The sequence below is a fragment of the Ammodytes marinus genome (assembly GCF_949987685.1).
Source record: "Ammodytes marinus genome assembly, chromosome: 24".
Lineage (NCBI taxonomy): Eukaryota > Metazoa > Chordata > Actinopteri > Uranoscopiformes > Ammodytidae > Ammodytes > Ammodytes marinus.
The window spans coordinates 680,806-702,846 of record NC_137228.1 but is presented as its reverse complement, the minus strand read 5'-3'; the positions used below and the strand labels follow the sequence as shown (position 1 = coordinate 702,846).

The 22,041-nt window shown below is 41.8% G+C and overlaps 1 protein-coding gene across 1 annotated transcript; it reads left to right on the top strand.

The window, feature by feature from the left end:
• Positions 1-829: 829 nt before the first annotated feature.
• LOC307269656 (unconventional myosin-Va-like) lies at positions 830-21,377 on the top strand (the record flags this gene model as incomplete). The annotated part of the gene is given in 41 exon segments (XM_080052658.1): positions 830-856; positions 2,149-2,259; positions 4,392-4,563; positions 4,829-4,973; positions 5,104-5,260; positions 5,344-5,487; positions 5,783-5,864; positions 5,969-6,076; positions 6,204-6,310; positions 6,429-6,694; positions 6,786-6,867; positions 6,952-7,092; positions 7,218-7,343; positions 7,870-7,953; positions 9,602-9,727; positions 9,885-9,982; positions 10,097-10,183; positions 10,299-10,407; positions 10,525-10,736; positions 11,759-11,915; positions 12,300-12,539; positions 12,704-12,952; positions 13,535-13,628; positions 13,713-13,855; positions 14,022-14,135; positions 16,132-16,266; positions 16,419-16,475; positions 16,620-16,847; positions 16,942-17,009; positions 17,097-17,171; positions 17,259-17,457; positions 17,680-17,758; positions 17,860-18,003; positions 18,103-18,126; positions 18,129-18,244; positions 18,328-18,417; positions 18,510-18,660; positions 18,761-19,043; positions 20,402-20,576; positions 20,664-20,744; positions 20,864-21,377. Coding segments are annotated over 41 exon segments (5,439 nt in total). The 3' UTR covers positions 21,017-21,377.
• Positions 21,378-22,041: the final 664 nt, after the last annotated feature.

Below are 22,041 nucleotides of genomic sequence, written 5' to 3'. Positions count from 1 at the left end.
CACACGGGAGAAAATCTTCTCTTTCTCGCAGGCTCCATCACAATAAGCAGGTGTAGTATACGAAAATGCACGTTTATCACAAACCAACAAATCGCCAACACTAACCCACAAGCTTTGAGTGGATCCATTGCGGTTTATATGTGTTCATAAATTGCGCCAATACCCGAAGCACTTCCTGAACCAGCGAGGCTTCGAACGTCATCAGTCACGTGATTCGCCCTAAACGATACAAGAGTCGATACCGATACGCGCTTCACCAAAAACTTCCGGGACACACGCTCCGAAGCCTCGGCACATTACGGGCCATCACTACTTATTACTAGCCTCGTTTGAGATGTCGGCGTCTTGCTAAGACCTGCGCAATTATGACGCTCGGCTTGCTGAGCGCACAGCATTTATGCAGCATTTTTGTTGTGCGCTCAGCAAGACGCACGTCATAGTTGCGCAGGTCTGAGCAAGACAGCGACAAGTCGAACGAGGCAATTAACTCACCCGTGCGCACTCACCTCACGTGCTGCAATCAAGCTAAGTGCCGCCCGGTGTGATCACAAATGAAAAGAGTTTTGTACACAGGAAACCCGCCACCACTGATATGTTTTAAGCACCACTAAAACCCAAATTACTTCTGTCTTAACAGTGTTGGGGCACGCGCAGCTGACTGACTGGCCAACTGAAGGAGCAGCAGTTATCTTCCCTCCAGCTGAGCGCACCTTGCCCTGGAGGAGCCCAGGAACACTGTATGCTTATCGCCCTGGAAAGTCCATGAAATGTTTATTTAACTTCTCTCTGCGGAAAGTTTCTGAGGGCCCGAGGAGCGAAGTGTAAAGACATGGCAGCGTCTGAACTTTACACTAAGGTAGGCATACATCATTTGGGGCGGCAGTGGCGAAGTGGGTAGGGAGTTCGCCTCTGGTGTGCAGGGTCGGAGGTTCGATCCCCCGTCTCCCCGCCACATGTCGAAGTGTCCCTGGGCAAGACACTGAACCCCGAATTGCTACCCTGCGTGGTAGCTGCTGCTATCGGTGTATGAATGTGTGTGTGACTGGGTGAATGTGTACAAAAAAAAAAACAATGTAAAGCGCTTTGAGTCTGTGATAAACGGAGATATAGCGCTATACAAGTCCATTTACCATTACCATACATCAGGTCGGCAATCAGGCCACGCCCCCTTTGGGGGGAAAACAAACCGAACGTGCCATTGACTATAATGCAAAATCAATGTCAAAATCCTTTACAACACTGGATAACGTTAAAGACACTTATAAATGATTAATTTGGTCAATCTAAAACCATGTATTTTTAGTCTCTCAGCATCAAGCTGGCGCAATGATCCGACCCATTGGCCAGAGATATCATGCCCTGATGTATACCTTCACCTCACTGAGTCTCTATGTAAGCTGATTACACCTGAAATAATTGTTATTTTAAGTTTTGTTGTCTGTAATAATGCTTACTATGTTAATAGTATAGCGCTATGCCTTGACTAGACTGTACCAACTGTTCTAACGGCTCATTACGATAGCAAACTCCCACTGAAATGCAGAGCACGGGGGAAGCCGGGAGCTTCCTGCTGTCATACAGACCTTATTTAGGGGAATTTTTGGGGGCATGGCGAAGGAATAAAACCATGATGTTTGTTTTTTACCATGTAAACCACACAACAGCTCAGGACATTGCAGATTTTAGCTATAACGGCTTATTTTGTCTATGGAGCAAGCTGTATTGTTTTCCCCCCCAAAGGGGGCGTGGTCACGAGAGTTCAGTCCAGATGACGTATTGCCGACCTGATGGGGGGATACACTTAGTTTGTGTCTGTCCAGCTCATCCAACGGTTTTCTCTAACTAGCTAGCGTTGCTTAAGTTATCGTTAATTATATCTGGCAAGAAAGGTGGTTAACTCCCATTAGTCACTTAGAGATGTTTACCAAACTGCTTGACTGGGTTTCATGTTTCGCTTTTTTACATTGGTATGCCACGTAAATGTCTCGTATCCATTCACATTATACGCATGACTGCTGTATGTGGCATCAAGTTGGCTGTCCTGCCATATTCACGAGATAGGCAAACATGTCACTGCTGTTTTGACTGTGTTGCTGTAAATACAGTAGGTTGAATGGATGTGACCCTGTGTCCCCCTTTGTCCATCAGTATGCCCGTGTATGGCTTCCAGATGCAGCAGAAGTGTGGAAGTCAGCAGAGCTCCTCAAAGATTATACTCCTGGCGATCTCAAACTGATTTTGCAGCTGGAAGATGGCACGGTGAGAAACACAACAACACATTGAATCATGTTACTTATGAGGGTATTCACATATACTTACATTCATTTCCTGGAGACTACCCTAGTCTCAATCAGTGACTCAAAAATCAGTGTTACACAAGCCGTCCCCAGTAAACTGTTCTTACTTTCAGACACACACACACACACACACACACACACACACACACACACACACACACACACACACACACACACACACACACACACACACACACACACACACACACACACACACACACACACACACACACACACACACACACACACACACACACACACACACACACACACACACACACACACACACACACACACACACACACACACACACACACACACACACACACACACACACACACACACACAGTGAAAGAGGCACTGCGGTGGAAAAGGGTGTGTGATGTTCTGAGTCAGAGCCATGCCCACATTTCTCTGCAAGAATACTGGCATCAGAGCCTCATAAATATCTGTGTGCGGTAGGATTATTGGAGGCAGTTGTAATGTTTTTTGAAAAATGTGGAAATAAATTCTCAGGCATGACAAACAGCTTGTGCTTCTCTAGTAGGCACAACTCTGCACAGCTTTGGATACAAGACACCAGTGTAGTGTCCAGGGGCCTCATTTATCAACCGTACTTGTGCGTAAGTAGGGCGTAAGAACATTGCCACGCAAAGTATGGAATTTACCAAAATGTACTTAGCCTTATGAATGTGTGTAAATGTAAGCACAACTCTGACCATGCTTACGAACATAATCTAGTGGTAGAATAGCGATATTACAAGCACAAAGCAAAGCATTTCAGAGTTTCAACATCTGCATTAACACTAGAACCGCCAGCGTTCTCTATATCTATAATCGCCATGCGTCAAATCCACCCGTGCATTTCTAGGGTAATATAAAGTCATACATTTGTTTGTTCAATCATCTGTGTTTTGGACCTCTTGTTTTATAATCTAAGTTTCTTTAAGAACACTGATCACGACTCAGTAATGAAACTGAAGTAGATATAAAATCGCCAATACATCAATGAAAACAGACGGTCAAAACAGCGTCCAAATGAGCTAACATCCTAAATGCAATAAATAGTTATATGGCTCACTTATTTTTAGGTAAGCTCTAATTGATTATTCATTAAATGTGTCACGTTTACATATTTTGAAGCGGAGGATCCCTGCGATGCTCTCTGTGCGTCTCATCTGAGCACTCAGCTGTGAGCTGGACGAGCCGCGGTGACTCGCCAATCACTCATTTCACTTAGTAACTCTATAATGTTGTTAGGAACTTATCTTCATCTCTTATTTATTGAAAGAGTTTATGAATGACTGCACGTAAAGTTGTCAGATCGCGGACCCCAAACAATGCCGTTGCCTTACAACTTGCTCGAAAATATCACATTTTCCCATGCAGCAAGCTTTCTTTTGTTTTAATGCCTGCACTAAGTGAGCCAACAAAATATGTTTTGCTTTGATTCAACCTCGTTTACAAGGGTTTCCATTTATGTGTTGGAGAAGTTTCTTTTCTTTGCCATTGTAGCGGAGAGGCATAAAACACATTCACATGGTTGATAAAGGGATGTGTTGTGACCATATATGGTTAATTGGAGGCGTTTCTGCATGCAAATGGTCTGAGCGTGAACGAGCATGGTACTTAAGAACATGTGGGATTTATCAAGATTGATGACTTACTGGTGTGCGTACGATAGGCCAGCGCACGTTTGATAAATACCGATTTTTTTTTTTTGTACTTAAGCACATACTAAATTTCATTCGTAAGAGTGAATTTAGAACCTTTTCTACGCACTGTTGATAAATGAGGCCCCTGGTTTCTAAATAGGTGGACTGATGGATGAAAATAATGTGTTATCACTAACAGTGTGGTTGAATAATCTTCTCTCAGCGCTGTTGCTACCTGCAGCTCTAGTGTCAAGTTGTGGCATGCACTGCACTTATGGAAATAAGGCCAAAGCATTATCATGAGTGAACATGAACAAGCCAAGCTCAGTGTTTGCTAGTTAGTTCACTGGTTGCCCTAACAGTTTTGTAGGTCTTCTAAAATGAAAGCAATTTAAGGTCATACTTTTGGTACTTGAGCTAACTTGCTGTGTCTCTGTAGGTGGTGGAACACAAAATAGACCCCGGAGGCAACAACCTGCCACCACTTAGAAACCCAAACATCCTGGTGGGGGAAAATGACCTCACAACTCTCAGCTACCTCCACGAGCCCGCTGTGCTACACAACCTTAAAGTGCGCTTCATCGACTCCAAGTTGATTTACACATACTGTGGTAATAATCTCACTTCACAATATCACTGTAGACTTTGGAGCTCTTCTCACTGTACGCTCTGACATAATCTACAGTACATCATGATTACTGTGTCACAGACGGCTTTTAAAGGGACACGCATAAAAACTTTTTGATAAATAATGCACACAATTCAATTTCATTATTAATTTTCTTTTAATTTGAACATTTTCTTTCATTTGAATCCATGTCAGATTACATACATTCATGCTGTATAACTGAGAATTGTTCTCCTTGTGGTATTTAGGGATTGTCCTGGTTGCCATTAATCCTTACGAGAGCTTGCCCATCTATGAAGCTGACATCATCAATGCCTACAGCGGGCAGAACATGGGGGACCTGGACCCCCATGTATTTGCAGTAGCAGAGGAAGCATACAAACAGATGGCCAGGTTCTTTAACTTTCAAATACATTTCCTTTTTCATTTGAAAGCAAATTAAATGTTAATTTCCTTTTTATGCAGATACTCTAAATTAATTTAAACTGATTATTTAGTCTGTATGTACCATCTTTTCACACAGAGATGGAAGAAACCAGTCAATCATAGTGAGTGGTGAATCAGGAGCTGGCAAAACTGTCTCTGCTAAGTACGCTTTGTGTTACTTTGCCACCGTCAGCTGCTCCTCTGATGAAACCAATGTTGAGGAGAGAGTCCTTGCCTCCAACCCCATCATGGAGGTAACATTTAACACTGCATGAAAATAAGACAAAATGACAGTACAACTTAGTTACAGAGAGCCCTTTAATATGTTTCCATCCAGGCCCTTGGGAATGCCAAGACAACAAGGAATGACAACAGCAGTCGCTTTGGAAAGTACATCGAGATTGGGTTTGACAAGAAGCATTGTATAATCGGCGCTAACATGAGAACCTACTTACTGGAAAAGTCTAGAGTTGTGTTTCAGGTAAATTTCATTGGTATGGATTTAACTCGCATTCCTTCAAGTGACTACCATCAATGTCTGAATGTGGCCCTTTATATCTTTCCATCTTTCTCCTCGCAGTCAATTGATTTAAAACACTCTGCCTGGCATTTGATCCACAAAAGATGGAAACATCTGGGGTTTTGTTAAGCAACTGTAAACTTATTTTCAAGACAAAATTCTATTTATATAATGGATTTATAAATGTGCTTGCGTTTTATGCAACCGTTGTCAAAAGAGCTAGCAATTCTACATAATGTTTGTGCATTACTTTTAGGCCCGAAGTGAAAGAAACTACCATATATTCTACCAGCTGTGTGCCTCTTCACATTTGCCAGAGTTCAAAGCCTTCAAGCTAGGTATGAGACTCACTAAAATATCGCTTGCTATTGAAGCTGGATTTTAAAAGATTCTAGAAATATTTTGTACATGATGTCATTTCTTTATGATTTAATGTTTACAGGTTGCGCAGATGATTTCAACTGTACTAACCAGGGTCAGAGCCCAGTCATTGATGGAGTGGATGATGCCAAAGAGATGTGCAATACCAGGACAGCTTTCTCACTGTTAGGTGGGTATTGGTTTCATTTCAATAAGCATTGCACTTACAAGTTGAATGGACAGTTCTGTACATTTATATTTTGTTACTGGATTGCCCGATCAACATTTATTGTTTCTTTGTTCTGTTTTCATTGTAGGAATCAGTGAAGGAGATCAAATGGCAATTTACCAAATACTGGCAGCCATTCTCCATCTCAGCAATGTGGAGGTGAAAGCTCAGTCGGCAGACAGAAGCAGCATCTTGGTGAGTACCCGTAGTATTTTGTCTAGAATATTTGATTTATTTTATGTCCAGATGTTGTATTAAGGCTCTGTAGATATGTACCTGTGTAAGAAGATTATTATTGTGAATGCATTCCCAGCCAGACGATGTCCACCTTGTGGTGTTTTGTGAGTTGACGGGGGTGACCTGTGAAGAAATGGCCCACTGGTTATGTCACAGGAAACTCCAGACGACCACAGAAACATACGTCAAGACTATGTCCAAAGTGAGTGCGATCAATGGCCGAGATGCCCTTGCCAAACTCATCTATGCCAAACTCTTCAGCCAGATTGTGGGCAATATTAACAGTTCCTTAAAATCTGCAACCAAACAACGCTCCTTCATTGGTGTGCTCGACATCTACGGGTAAGTTGTCCTCTTTGGGATGTGGTTTTTCTATTTATATTCCCTCCATGATGCCATGTGGTTTTACTTTAAACATGTATTTTTCCTTTAGGTTTGAAACATTTGACGTGAACAGCTTTGAACAGATTTGCATCAATTACGCCAATGAGAAGCTCCAACAACAGTTCAGCATGGTATGTGTATTTTCCTCTAAAGAGTTCATTTTTTAGACAAATTGCACATGTAAGCAATTTTCAAGCTTTCACTCCCCCCACCAGCATGTCTTCAAACTGGAACAAGAGGAGTATATGAAAGAGGAGATCCCCTGGACATTGATTGACTTTTATGACAACCAGCCGTGCATTCATCTGATTGAGGCCAAGCTGGGTGTCCTAGACCTTCTGGATGAAGAGTGCAGGGTAAAAAACCAGCAACCGTCTGTTCAACTACTTTACACCACAGGAGTCCCCACTACACAATTTCTTTTGGACGCTATGAGTAAGGCCATGACTAACTGATGAGTCAGCTCTTCCTGTTTCCATAGATGCCCAAAGGCTCTGACGAAACATGGATCCAGAAAATGTACAACACCCTTCTGACGCAGAATGCTCACTTTGATAAACCCAGGTTATCAAATGAGGCTTTCATCATCCACCACTTTGCAGACAAGGTAAAACACACTTGTTTGTCTCATACTGAGGAATTTGCGTCACAGTAGTCTGCCCCCCCTCACAGCGAAAAGGTCCTGATTTCAACACAGATCGAAAGATGTTCTGTGTGTTTGCATTGGTTTACAGGTTCGGTGAATTGAAAATTAAATTGCTTGTAGGTGCACATGTGTAGCTCTTCTATATGTGTAAGCCTGTGGTAGACAGCCAACCTGTCACTCGCCCAATGTTCACTGGGATAAGCTCCCACCATCCCCTATCCTGAACAGACAAGGCAGTGTTGACAATTTGTTGATGGATAGATTCCTCATGTGGTCCAGTCAAGAGCAACAAGAAAGTCAAGTGTGAAATTAAAATAACTTTGTATGCCATGTCTACTTCTACTGCTATGCCTTCACAGCAAATGTTTGATTATTATTTTATTAGAACGAATCAATCGGTCTACTTCAGACTCTGAATGATGGATATGACCTTTGCTCTTTCTAGTAAAAGCACCCTGTCTGTATTCTGGTCCTTTGTGCCCTATAGGTGGAATATCAGTGTGAGGGTTTCCTGGAGAAAAACAAGGACACAGTCAATGAGGAGCAGATTAATGTAGTAAAAAAGAGCAAGGTGACAAAGTTTACATATTGTTTTATCATATTTCCACTTCCATGTCTTACCCCTGTTTTTGTGAAAGTAACGGTCAAATATATTTTCTCTTGCAAGTCCCTGGGCACACACCCTTGAACTGTTCAACCTTAAAGCTACTACGAGTAAGTCGGCACGTTGGCGACACCTTTGAACAAAAGCGGTAGTATTATTACGACGCCAGCTGTCGTGAAGCTGTTTTCTATCTCGTGCGGGCGTGCAAGATTCAAATAATCAGGAAGCAATATGGTGCGTGTCCGTGTGTTGAAAGTGTGAGGGCACCGGACTCTTTTCGGCTCCGTGAGTCTATGGGTGACACAGCATCAACTAATGCCAGTAAGTGCTAAACACACCTGATTGCAATGAGTTGATGCATTGTCACCTCTCGCGGAGCTGAACGAGTCCCCGTGTCCTCACACAAAGCCAATGAACGAGAGATGGCAGTTAGTTAGTATCACGATGAGGTAATGTGTTTATGTTGTAAATAATGACTATTTCAGATGAATAATGGTCATCTGATGATGCTGGTGAGGCAAAGTAAACTTTGTTTTAGTAGGCTACCGCTCATTCATTTAGGAGTAAACACTGCAGTCTAGGTTCGCTGCGTGAAATTGTGTATACGTTGCTTGGCAACGCCCTCCCGCCCGACTATCACTCTGCCTTTTAGCTTTTCTTCATTGCATTTTCTTTTTTTTCTTTGATGGTTCAGCCCCGTTATCAGTCATTATGACGACAAACGACTGTCTCAAACAAGGCTCCCGCTCCCCTTCCCTCACCTGGAGTGATAGGCTTCTCAAATCGCGTTCCTGCGCCACACTGAAATCTGTGACCAATACGGATATGTGACCATAGAGCATGCACGCGTGAACCGAAAATCGGACTGGGTGTACGACCAGATCAAATGCAGTAATAAAAACTATATAAAAACGTCTTTCTTTGCACCGATGGTCTCGTTTGCTGTTAAAGGTAATTTATGATTATGAGAGGAAACATGTTTAAAAGATATTTAAAAGTTACTCGTTGCCGCATGAACTATTGGAGGAAATCCACCCACTTATAAATCTGCGATTGTAAACAGTCAGTGCGTTTACATGCAGACTCATAATCGGATAACTAAACGAATAAGACCTCAACAGGACTTTTAAACTGCATGTAAACACCTTTATCCGATCTACTTCGGACACAAATCGGCACAATAACGGACAAGAGAAGTCGGATAAGAACACCTAGATAACTCGTTCATTGTCGGCTTTCTCTCTGCATGTATACAGGGATCGGACATCGCATATCGGACTTCTCGTTCTGTGCTTGTGTGCCTGCGCGTGATATGCTACACCATGGGTTATTGACGGAAGAGAACCGGACGTGGCTCTAAAACCACTTGTTGAAAGCATGGTTGAAAGGGCTACAGCGCCACCTAGCATAGTGGAGACAGCCATGCATCGGACATTTATCCGATTTCTTAAAGGCCATGTATACTCAGACAAGTGACACGGTCCGTTCGAGTGTCTTGTTCGATATATGTGATAATCCAATCTAGTTGTGCCATGGAAACGCACTGACTGCCATCTGCTGTTCGATGATAAGAAATGTTCTTTCCTTGAACTCTGAAAAAAAAAAATCTTTTCAGTTTGATTTCCTGCTGAAGCTGTTTAAGGATCATGGCGGGGTAACAAGTTCTACTAAGAAGCCTTCGAGTACCATTGGAAGGGCTGGTCCGACTCAGAAAGATAATAAGAAGACTGTAGGTCTGCAGGTGAGTTAATGAAAGTTATATCTAATTTAAAGTTATCCTCAACTGGTCATGAAATTACTTTCAGAAACCGAACATTTAAACTGAATTGCCCAGCACATTTTCACAATAATTGTATTCCCATACATAGTCAATGATGTATTGTTGTCTTTTTGCTTAGTTTCGACAGTCTCTAAATTTGCTGATGGAAACGCTGAATGCTACAACTCCTCACTACATACGGTGCATCAAGCCAAATGACAACAAGACTTCATTCACGTGAGGAGCAGGATTTCACTCTAATGTGTTATATGACAATATGCAGCGAGCACAGAATAACAAGTAGTACAGTCATTTTAGTAACATAGGTTTCTATGTTAATCTTTTTCATAGTATGGACCCTGCGAGGGCTGTGCAGCAGCTTCGAGCGTGTGGCATCCTCGAAACCATCCGGATCTCAGCGGCAGGTTTCCCGTCTAGGTAGGATATTGGCAGCATCTGGTACACAGCACAGGGCCATGGACAGTTGTACACACAACTTTATGTTAATAAATACACCTATAAAAACGTGTCTTTATTCATTTGAATGTGTTAGATGGACTTATCAGGAATTCTTCAGCCGTTATCGGGTCCTCATGAAGCACAAGGATGTACTTCCTGATGGAAAACAAACCTGCAAGAATCTCTTGGAAAAGCTTGTAAAGGTATGTGAGAATTGTTCAAAAGCATCCCCATGATGTAAGTACCAAACTAAAACTTACTTTCACAGATCTGCTAAAATATAACATATGATATGCTACTGTACTTCTTTTCCCTCCTAGGACCAGGATAAGTATCAGTTTGGCAAAAACAAGATCTTCTTCAGGGCTGGTCAGGTGGCTTACCTGGAGAAGCTGCGCTCTGACAAGCTGTGTATGGCATGTGTCTGCATTCAGAAGACTATCCGCTGCTGGCTGGCCCGCAAAAAGTACCTGAGGATGAGGGAATCGGCTATCACCATACAGAGACATGTACGAGGTCACCAGGCCCGCTGGTGAGTGGAGAAGTTAAAGAGAAGGTCAGAAGTTAAAGCGGCTACGAGTAACATTTAAATATCTTTTAAACAGCTTCATGTTTCCTCTGATAATCATAAATTACCTTTAACAGCAAACGAGACCATCAGTGCAAAGAAGACGTTTTTATATAGTTTTTATTACTGCTTTTGGTCTGGTCGCACACCCAGTCCAATTTTCGGTTCGCTCGTGCAGGCTCTATGGTCACATATCCGTATTGGTTGCAGATTTCAGTGTGGCGCAGCAACGTGAATTGAGAAGCCTATCCCTCCAGGTGAGGGAAGGGGAGCGGGAGCCTTGTTTGATACAGTTATTTGTCGTCATAATGACTGATAACGGGGCTGAACCATTAAAGAAAAAATGCAATGAAGAAAAGCTAAAAGGGAGAGTGATATAGGCTACGGGAGGGACCAGGGCGTTGCCAAGCAACGTTTATACAATTTCACGAGAGCGAAACTAGACTGCAGTGTTTACTCCTAAATGAATGAGCGGTTGGTACTAACACAAAGTTTGCTTTGCTTCACCATCATCAGATAACCATTATCTGAAATAGTCATTATTTACAACAACATAAACACATTACCTCATCGTGATCCATACTAACTGCCGTCTCTCGTTCATTCGCTTTCTGTGAGGAGTCGGACACGTAATCTTTCAGCTCCGTGAGAGAGAGAGAGAGTAGTTAGGTGACACTGCTGCATCAACTCATTGCAATCAGGTGTGTGTGGCAGTGACTGGCATTAGTTGATGCAGTGTCAAAACCACTCTCACAGAGCCGAAAAGAGTCCTCACACTTTCAACACACGGACATGCACTATATTGCTCCCTTCTCAGTTCACACTCACGCGCGTGGCACGAGCTAGGAAACAGCTTTGCGACAGCGGGCGTCGTAAAAATACTACCGCTTTTGTCCAAAGGGGACGCCAACGTGCCATGTTACTCGTAGTGGCTTTAATAGGAATATCTGCTCTAGCATATTTCTTAACTGTTTCCCCCCTGACAGTTATGTTAAGCTTCTGCGAAGAACCAGTGCAGCCGTTGTCATTCAGCGGAACGTGCGTATGTGGGCGACCAGGAGACGCTACCAGCAGCAGCGCTCTGCAGCCATCGCTATTCAGTGCTGCTTAAGGGGTTACATGGCTAAAAAGCAGTACTTTAAGGTAATGCCATACTTGATAAAAAATTAAATCAGTTATAATTCCACTCTTGAGAACTTTTGCTTTAATGAAAATTAGATTTAAACACAATTCCATTAAGAAAAAATCAGCAGCAGCTTTGATTTGAGCTTGCCCTCCTGAGTATTATTATTAATTTTTTTCTGGAATTAAAAGGGTTGAAAAGGGAATTTCTCAAGCCATAGAGGAAATGATAAGATGAATATAGCCAAGAAAGGTAAAATTGAAGGAAAAGCATAAAAGCACTTTTAATGTTGAAATGCGATTAATTTTTTATTATTTTTTTTACATCATCTCCTAACACATTGCAATTCTTATTGGTAATTTAATCTATAAACTTCGCTTTATATGCGTCTCATTTTTTCACAGTTGATGTATGAACAAAAGGCTGTGGTCATCCAGAAGTGGGTAAGGGGCTTCCTGGCTAGACGGCGCTGCAGACGCACTGTGGCGTCCATCGTCCTGCTGCAGAGCTGTGTACGTCGCATGAGGGCCAAGAGGGAGTTGAAGAAGCTGAAAGTGGAGGCGCGCTCTGTGGAGCACTTTAAGAAGCTCAACTTTGGCATGGAGAACAAGATTATGCAGTTGCAGCACAAGATAAATGAACAGGTTAATTATTGTGTGATTATTGGGTATCTAGTTTTGTCTGTGTTTTGTTCGATAGTTAACTCTTGAATCTACCGTAAGAAAAAAATTAAATTGTTTGAGAAAAATTGGATCATTGGGAGTTTTCAGATCACATGCACATCATGTGTTTGTGTTTCCCCCTGCAGCATAAAGACAACAGAGAGCTCAGTGAGAGGCTGATTGTCGTGGAGAAGAGCCATGCTGGGGAGAGAGAGAAACACAACAGAGAAATCCAAAACCTACATAGATCGGAGCAGGAAGCTAAGGCCAAAGCAGGGAGACTTCCCTCACTGATGGAACAACTCAGCTTCCTCCAACATGAGCTGGAAAAAACCTGCAGGGAGAAAGGAGACCTAGAAGAGCAAACAAAGATCTACAAGGAGCAGACACAACAGGTAGGCCTACGACAAATCCGCTAAATACACCTTGACTGCTTTGCATCTTCACTACATAGTGCTCTTTCTTTTTATTATCTGGATGGCTATAGGGATAAATGAAAAGGCATTGTTGGACTCGCATAAGTACCTCTTGGTATTTAGTCAAAATCTTATTTTACTATACACCCCTAACCTTTAACACTTAGCTGTTCAGCAGAGGTTTGATAGAGTCCCCCTGTGTTTGTCACCAATAACTTTTATTTTTTTAATTGCTCAAATTGTGTTTCAATGTTTACATACGTTTGTTATGTTGGATTGGCATTTGCTTCTACTGCTGGCTTTGTAATCTCATTATGTTCGGCTTCTCTCAGCTGCAGATTAATTATTTTTATGATCTTAAAGTTTGCTTGCCCAAAATGTTGGAGAAGCCCAGTATATTGATAGATTTTTTTTGTAAACATTTTCTTTACAAAAGGAAATAATGAAATGCAAAAAAAATAACTTTGGAAATTTTAGAAACCTTTTTTCTTCAACCCTTAAAGCCATAAGGAATAGGAGTAAAGACTAATAACACATGAATTTTACTCTTTTCACAATCAGGTGGTAGAGGAGCTTAATAAGAAAAACGGTTTGTTGAACACGGAGAAAGAAGAACTGAACAAACTAATCCTGGAACAAGCCCAACAGTTCACAGGTACTGAGCAGTTCGCCTCACACTTTCACAGTTATTAAGTCATGGCTGCATCTAGCATAAATAATCGAAAATGTTTTGTTTCAGAGACTAAAAGCAACGTTAAGGATACAAAACGGCTGGTAAAGGACTTGACTGAGGATCACTCTCGCTACCAAAGTCTGCTGAGTGAACACCTGCATCTGGAGGAGCGGCATAAAGACCTACAGGAAGAGATGGAGCTCAGCATTGTGAGGAACATTTTATTTGGTCAGAAACCGGTTACCTCTACCAATAGGTTACTGGTTAATTCTTATCTGGGTGTCTCTGTACAAATGAAATGGAACATTAAAAGAAAATTAGGTCTGGCTTCTTGTTTTATTCTGTAACACGTTTTTATTTTTCCCACCTAACCAGAGTTCAACCAAATCTGATCTCAAAAGGTCAGACTCCAACTACAGCAGTAACTCATCTGAGTTCAGTCAGAGCTTAGGCTCAACTGAGGAGGAATACAGCCCTGTACAAACAGAGGTAACACAATATCATGGTGCATTATAAGAATTGTAGTCTGAAAGTGATACTCTGCCCATCTGTCTTCTTAAACGGTGGCTGTAAAACTCTGATAGATTTTATTTTCACAAAGAATAGCAGCTGTTTGGTGTGAACATAACTATTTACAAAGACAACTTACCGAAGGTGATGACTTTTTTTTTGAAAAATGTGGTGTTCTTTTCAAACCTGACCAGCTCTACTAACTACTTTGTGTTCACAAGAGTTTCCTAATGACTTGGATTCACAGAATTCCTTTTAAAAGTTGGGTTGCTATTGAAAAGGCTGTATGTTAGCCTACAGGGAATATTTTTTTGTTGCCACAAAAAAAAGTAGGAAACTAAATATATCTCTTAAAGCGGCAACTAGTAACATTTAAATATCTTTTAAACAGCCTCATGTTTCCTCTCATAATCATAAATTACCTTTAACAGCAAACGAGACCATCAGTGCAAAGAAAGACGTTTTTATATAGTTTTTATTACTGCATTTGATCTGGTCGTACACCCAGTCCGATTTTCGGTTCACACGTGCATGCTCTATGGTCACATATCCGTATTGGTCGCAGATTTCAGTGTGGCGCAGGAACGTGATTTGAGAAGCCTATCACTCCAGGTGAGGGAAGGGGATAGGGAGACCAGATCCCAATTCACCAGATGTGGGACAAAGACTACGTTTGTGCGGGACAATGCGGGACAAAGTGCTGTTTTTTTTAGCAAAATAAACTCGTGTCACCACCGGTAATGCCAGAGACACGGCTTTCTATATTAAAAAACACTATCTTTAGATCAGCGCGCAGCAGTTAAGTTAGCTACTGTTAAACAAATAGAGCATTAAGGCTGCGGCTTCACATTAAAAGCATTTCACTGGCTTCACATTAGCATTTCACTTGACAAACGTGAGTTGGCGTTTATTTTGAAGTAACAGGAAGACAAACGCTGAAGCACTGCAGGCAGCACCTTCACAGAGCCACTGAGCCCAGCAGCCCGATACACACACAGACAAACGGAGACTGCTGTCGCCTCACAGCTATCGGATACATGTCAGATTATAAAACACGCATTTAAAAAGGGGGGCTCACTTTCAATAACAATGCTTCTAACTTCTAGGGTGACCAGATCGCATTTCCATTACTTTTCACACGTCCCGCAAATTGAGACGTTGTCCCGCGGGAGCCTTGTTTGAGACAGTTATTTGTCGTCATAATGACTAACGGGGCTGAACCATGGGCTGAACCATCAAAGAAAAAAAAGAAAATGCAATGAAGAAAAGGTAAAAGGGAGAGTGATAGGCGGGCGGGAGGGCGTTGCCAAGCAACGTATACACAATTTCACGGAGTGAACCTAGACTGCAGTGTTTACTCCTAAATGAATGAGCGGTAGCCTACTAAAACAAAGTTTACTTTGCCTCACCAGCATCATCAGATGACCATTATTCATCTGAAATAGTCATTATTTACAACAACATAAACACATTACCTCATCGTGATCCATAACTAACTGCCGTCTCTCGTTCATTCGCTTTGTGTGGGGACACATACTCGTTCAGCTCCGTGAGAGGTGACAATGGATCGCCTCATTGCAATCAGGTGTAGTTGATGCTGTGTCACTAACCACTCTCACCGAGCCGAAAAGAGTCCGGTGCCCTCACACTTTCAACACACGGACACGCACTATATTGCTTCCTGATTATTTGAATCTTGCACCTCCTGCACGAGCTTCACGACAGCTGGCGTCGTAAAAATACTACCGCTTTTGTTCAAAGGTGTCGCCAACGTGCCGACTTACTCGTTGTAGCTTTAATGTGTGTTGATATTTGTGGTGATAAATTCACATTTTTGTGCTGGGAACTAAACTCTCATTCCTTGGAACAGCTGTGGGAAGATTTCTGACCTTGTCTGTGTTATAATCCTATTAGTTCAGCGTTCTAGTTAGTTTGTGAAGAGATTCATCAACCAATGCTTGCTGTGTTTTGTTAGGATGAGAGCCAGTCGACCGCAGACCTGCCAGTACTTCTGAAGTTTCAGAGAAGAGTGAAGTACCTGGAGCAGGAAAAACAGTCACTATGGCAACAGCTGGAAACAAGAGAAGAAGTCCAACAGGAAAAGGCAAAGGTATGCGCTATAACACCACACTGTTTCCTTAATGGTGAAATGAAAACTCACTAAACAAACAGAAGAATTTGTATCAATAATGTAATGGTTATTTTGCTTCACATTTTTAGTTGAATGGCTTAATTTTAAATTGTGTATATTTCTCTAAAAAGGAGGTGGAGGAGCAGAGAACTGTTCGCCGAGCAGAACTGGACTTGGAAACACTGAAGGTATGACTTCATGTATTGGGGCCCAGGCTGGATCTCCTATGATATCTTAAAAAGCAGATTTCAACAGAGTATTCTAATTCATATAACTTAAAGAGAAATTCTAATAAATCATTTGTTTATGTTTCTCTGGACATCTTAATTCAGCGGCAAGAACTGGAGTCGGAGAACAAGCGATTGAAGCAGGATCTAAATGAGCTGCGGAAGTCCCTGACCAATGAGAGCGGTGAAATGATGCCCCCTGTAAAGGGCTCCCCGCCCTACAATGTACTACTGGAGCAACTCAGTTCTTCCAATGAGGAGCTTGATATGCAAAAAGAGGAAGTACTGCTTCTGCGGTCACACATGGTCCGACAAGAGGCTCTTAAACATAAGGTCAGAAACAAATGAATTACATTGAAAACATGTATCTTTTAATTTCAGTACTTTTTGAATTTATAATTTATCCCGTATAAACCAACCTCTATAGGACTCTGCGTTTGGGGAAGGTGTGAGATTAGATCTTAGTGAAATGCCCTCATTTCAAGATTCTGAGAGGTAAGAGCATAAGGATTCTCAGTCCATTTTATAACCATCCGGTGGTACAGGCAGGTTTTGTTTAAATTATTCGATGCTGTTCCTTAGATCCATTGAAATCCATACACTGAATGAAGATGGAGAGCTGTGGCTGGCTTATGAAGGCTTGAAAGAGACCAACCGGTAAGGAAACCATATTCTGTAGTTGGTTAGTGCATTCAAGCACGTCCCGGTCATACGGAAGTGAACAGTTTCCCCTCCGTCCTTCAGAGTTCTGGATTACCAGCTGCAGGAGCAGGAATGTGTTGCCAATGACAAGTACAGGAAGCTGCTTGAGGAGGTGAAGAAGCTGAAAGATGAAAAGGAGAAGCAGCAGAAGCTGCTGGCTCAGAGCCTCCTCCTGCCTGAAGACGCACGCATTGACGCCAGCCTGAACCATGAGATCACACGGCTCAGCAATGAGACCCTGGTGGGTCCACTCAATCCCTTTGTCCAGACTGTCAGATCTGTCACTCTTGACTTTTATCAAGTAGAATGACTGTTTTCTCTATGACTATAAATGTATTGTTCTCTCTGACAAAACATCATGATCTCAGAGTACATGTTTTTATAATTATTATTATAATAATTAAGACTTCTAAGCTGTTCATGAAAGTCCTCACTCTAATCTATTCTTTTTGCATAAATTTAGGAACTAATGGAGCTGCAAGAGAAACGAGACAAATCTATACGCAAGTTGAGAAAACAACTCAAACTCCATGTTTTAATTGGTAATTCCATGAAATTCACATTATCACAAATGTTTTTTTTCTAGGTCACTAGGACAGCATTAATCCTGTGATTTCCCATGATTTGTCTCTGACCTGTTTAGCGAGTGCTCAGCAGAAGAACAATGCCTCTTTGATGAACGCTCCCGTCAGAGCGGTGAATATCACCCGCAAGGAGAAGGAGTACCGAGGCATGTTGGAGTACAAGAACAGTGACGAGAGCCGTTTGCTGAAGAATGTGGTCATGGGTATGTTACGAAAAAATAAAACATTTTCTGCAGAAGTCCTTCGTGGATGGAGGGTACTGTATTTGAGGAATTTGCTTTGAAATGTGGTAACCTTCTCAGATCTGAAGCCTCGTGGTGTAGCAGTCAGCTTCCGGCTTACGTCATCTTCATGTGCCTACGATATGCTGACAATTTGAATGACGAACAGAGAGTCAGTACTCTGCTCAATACCACCATTACCAGCATCAAAGGAGTCATTAAGGTATAGTGTAACTAAGATTTGTGTAAAGGTAGTGTCTGATGCGTTTGGTTTGAATTAATTCCCACACTACACTGTTTCTATAGAGGAAAGCACATGACTTCGAAGTGGTGTCTTTCTGGCTGGCCAACACCTGCCAATTGATGCACTGCCTGAAGCAGTACAGTGGAGACAAGGTACGCTTGATTAGGCTTTGATGTTTGTTTCCAGTTTAACATGTCCCTTATTTAACCCCTTATATCTGTATCTAAACCTCTTTCCACCGTAGGCTTTCATGGTGCACAACACTGCCAAGCAGAATGAGCACTGCCTGGTCAACTTTGAACTGTCAGAGCACCAGCAGCTTTTAGGTGAGGTGTCCATCCAGATTTACTGGCAGCTCATCAAATGCATGGAGAACATCCTGCAGCCACTGATCGGTGAGAAGAATCTCAGCTAACATGTTAACTAACATCGTGTTTTTTTTTCCCGAAGCTCGATCATAACAGAACCACACTTTTCCTTGTGTCCTATGTAAAGTGGCAAGCATGCTGGAGCACGAGGCCATCCAGGGTGTTCTGGGGTCCAAACCGGCCGGCCTGAGGAAGAGAAGCACCAGTTTCCTGGATGAGGGGGCTGTGACAGTGGAAGTCCTTCTGCAGCGTCTTGGCTTCTTCCACACCACCATGAATCAGCATGGGATGGACCTGGACGTCATTAAACAGGTGGTCAAGCAGCAGTATTATATCATCAATGCAGTCACACTCAACCACCTGCTGCTGCGGAAGGACATGTGCTCCTGGAGTAAAGGCCTGCAGATCAGGTAAGGCATAAAAAGGTATTTATAGGGGCAGAAGTGTGAGGATTGGGGTGTGTCTGTGTGATTGTTAGAAAAAACCTGGACAATTCTGCATCTTTTCAAAGACAGTGTTTCCTCTAGGATTGAGACATAGCAGCGGGGCTTTTGTTTTGAGCATTCACATTTGCACCCTGCCGGGATGTTTCATATATGTGCGTGTGTGGCTATCTGCCAATGGTTATTAAGGCCTAAATACAAACTAGATTTAAACCTGCAGTGTGTAGAATTTGGGGTTTTATTTCCTAGCAGATTTTGTAGAAATTAATTATAATATCCATAAGTACATTTAATTTAGATGTAATTTTAGATTTAATAATAGATGAAAAAAAAAAAATTAATTATAATTTTTTCCCTTAGAAAGGGTCTCGTATATGTCCATATTTCTGCATATCTTGGACCAAGGCCTAGTGCTGCCATCTTGAAAGTGTCATGGTTGGAATGTCATCAGTTGCATTGTTTAGAAATTAGAATTGTTCTTGTCGGCCACTGTAGCTTCTGTTATTATTCGAAAGTGGTGAGGTTACCCAGGGAGTGTTGCATTCTAGAACTTTGTAGAACTTTCTTGATGATGTCATATTACACACTGCACCTTTAACAAAAGGATAAACAGGGGGAAAAAAATTGTTTAGTTTACATATCAAGCTTTCTCCAGATTTAGGTCAAATATGTTCCATTGAACATACAATATTGTGTGGTGACATAATCATGTTCATTAAGGTAGGCCCACCTTTTCTTCTTTTTTATGCTTTGCGTGAATTGATGCGGATATAAGTGTCCGTTTCTAGGTTAAGATGCTTTGTGTGTGACAGCTAGATAAAAGTTATTTTCCAAAGTTAAAAGACGAGGATTCACATCTCCCTGCGTACTTTACGTGTGTTAAATTGTATAAATATGAAAAGGCGTCAATAGAACACTCTGGAGATAATGCATGGGGGAATTTGACTGGGATATAAAGATGCAGAGAACACACACTCACTAGCCTTGAGATGTTGCCGTCTTGCTAAGACCTGCGCAATTATGACGCTCGTCTTGCTGAGCACACAGCATTTTTGCTGTGCGCTCAGCAAGACGCGCGTCATAGTTGCGCAGGTCTGAGCAAGACGGCTCCCAGTCGAAAGAGGCTATTGTGAAAGAACAACCTGACATATTTATATTTTATTAACTGAATAAGTGCACTTAGTTGCGTTCTTTGTCATACAAGCAGCAGTATCATCATTCAACATCAACCATCCTCTGGTTTGACAGAAATATTGTCAGGTTAGACATTGCGAGACAGTGTGTTGGTCCTGTCTGAATTGTTTGTCCAACACTTCTGGCTGCAGGTACAATGTTTGGCAGCTGGAGGAGTGGCTGACGGAGAGAGAGGTGGCAGACTGCGGTGCCAAGGAGACACTGGAGCCTCTGGTTCAGGCTGCACAGCTTCTGCAGATCAATAAGAAGACTGAGGCAGACGCCCAAGCTATTTGCAGCATGTGTACCGCCCTCAACACGTCACAGGTCCATCATCAGTTCATGTTCAGCCTTCTTAATATGCAAACATGATATGTTGCTAGGGCTTTGATCGTTGTTTGCTTGTCTTGGCAGATTCTGAAAGTGTTGACCTTGTACACCCCGGTAATTGAATTTGAAGAGCGCGTGTCAACCAGTTTCATCGCAACTATTAAAGTGAGTAGATGGAAATGTTTGTAAGTGTGGCCAAGAATGCAGCCCTCCTTAATACTTAGTCATGTGTGTGGTAATGCTATTAATCAATGTTCTTCCTTTTTTTTCTTTTTACATTTTAGAACCTTTTGAAAGACAGAATTGAGACAACCACCTTGATGATGGACTCCAAAAAGATCTTTTCCGTCATCCTCCCCTTCACGCCCTCATCTGTGGCTCTGGACACAATCCAGATCCCTGCCAGCTTCAAGCTGGGCTTTGTCACCCGCATTTAGACACTTTATTCTCTTAAATCTGATCAGCAGATCAAAAACACCTAGGACTTTTTTTTGTACCAAAGTTTGTGCCAGGCATAATGTTGTCACTATCACTGACTGTTGCAGTAGTGCAGCAGAATAAGCATATGTTGTTGTTCACATGCATCTTTGTATTAGTTTCTCAGCATTGCTGCATCAAAGTAATATGTATGAACAGGGAATGTGCAAAAAAAAGTCTTCTAAAGGTCATCTTTTGCCACACCTGATCTAATGCTGATAAAGGTGTTGATAGTATTTTAAGACTTCATGGGTTCATTAATGCATTCATGGGGAGGATTTTTCCCAATATAATATTTAAACAAACGTAAGTAAAGTGTGACTTGTCACATCACACATCTGCAAGTGACAGGTTTCTGATTATTGAACAAAGCTTATAAAGAAAAATTAATATAACCATGAGACATGTTAAAATATGAATGATTTAAATGTTTTGATGAAATTTCAAGAGGACTGTTTTATTCTTGTAACTTTATATTTCTGTAACTAACATTGGTGATGTTATTTATGTTGGGACGAGGTGAAAGGGCAGAAAATAATTAAAATGTATTGTATTCAACCAGTCTTAATGTTGTCGGTCATAGTTTATGATTTAGAAACATAGCCTACATGTAGTGGATGCAAATGATCTGCATATAAAAATGGCCTAACAATTCCTAGATTGGTTAACCTGTTTCCTTGAAGCTTCTCAGCTGTGCACACAAGGAATCTGTTTCCTTGTAGAAGTATTTCTGCATTCCCACTGTCTTCTCAATCTTGAAAGTGCAGTGATGTTGTGGGTCAAATTGGTAAAAGTTGGTGAAATAGTTACTTTTTTTTTTTAAATCACTGAACTCATCGTAAAACAGTGGCTGAAATGCTTTCACACATGCTGAGCTGACCCGAGGTTTGCATCCGGTTTCATCTGTTGTCACAATCCTGGTTCAAACGAGCACACCCACTCGAGTCAAGCCGTTGTCACAAGACGGGGAAGGCGGAGTCACACT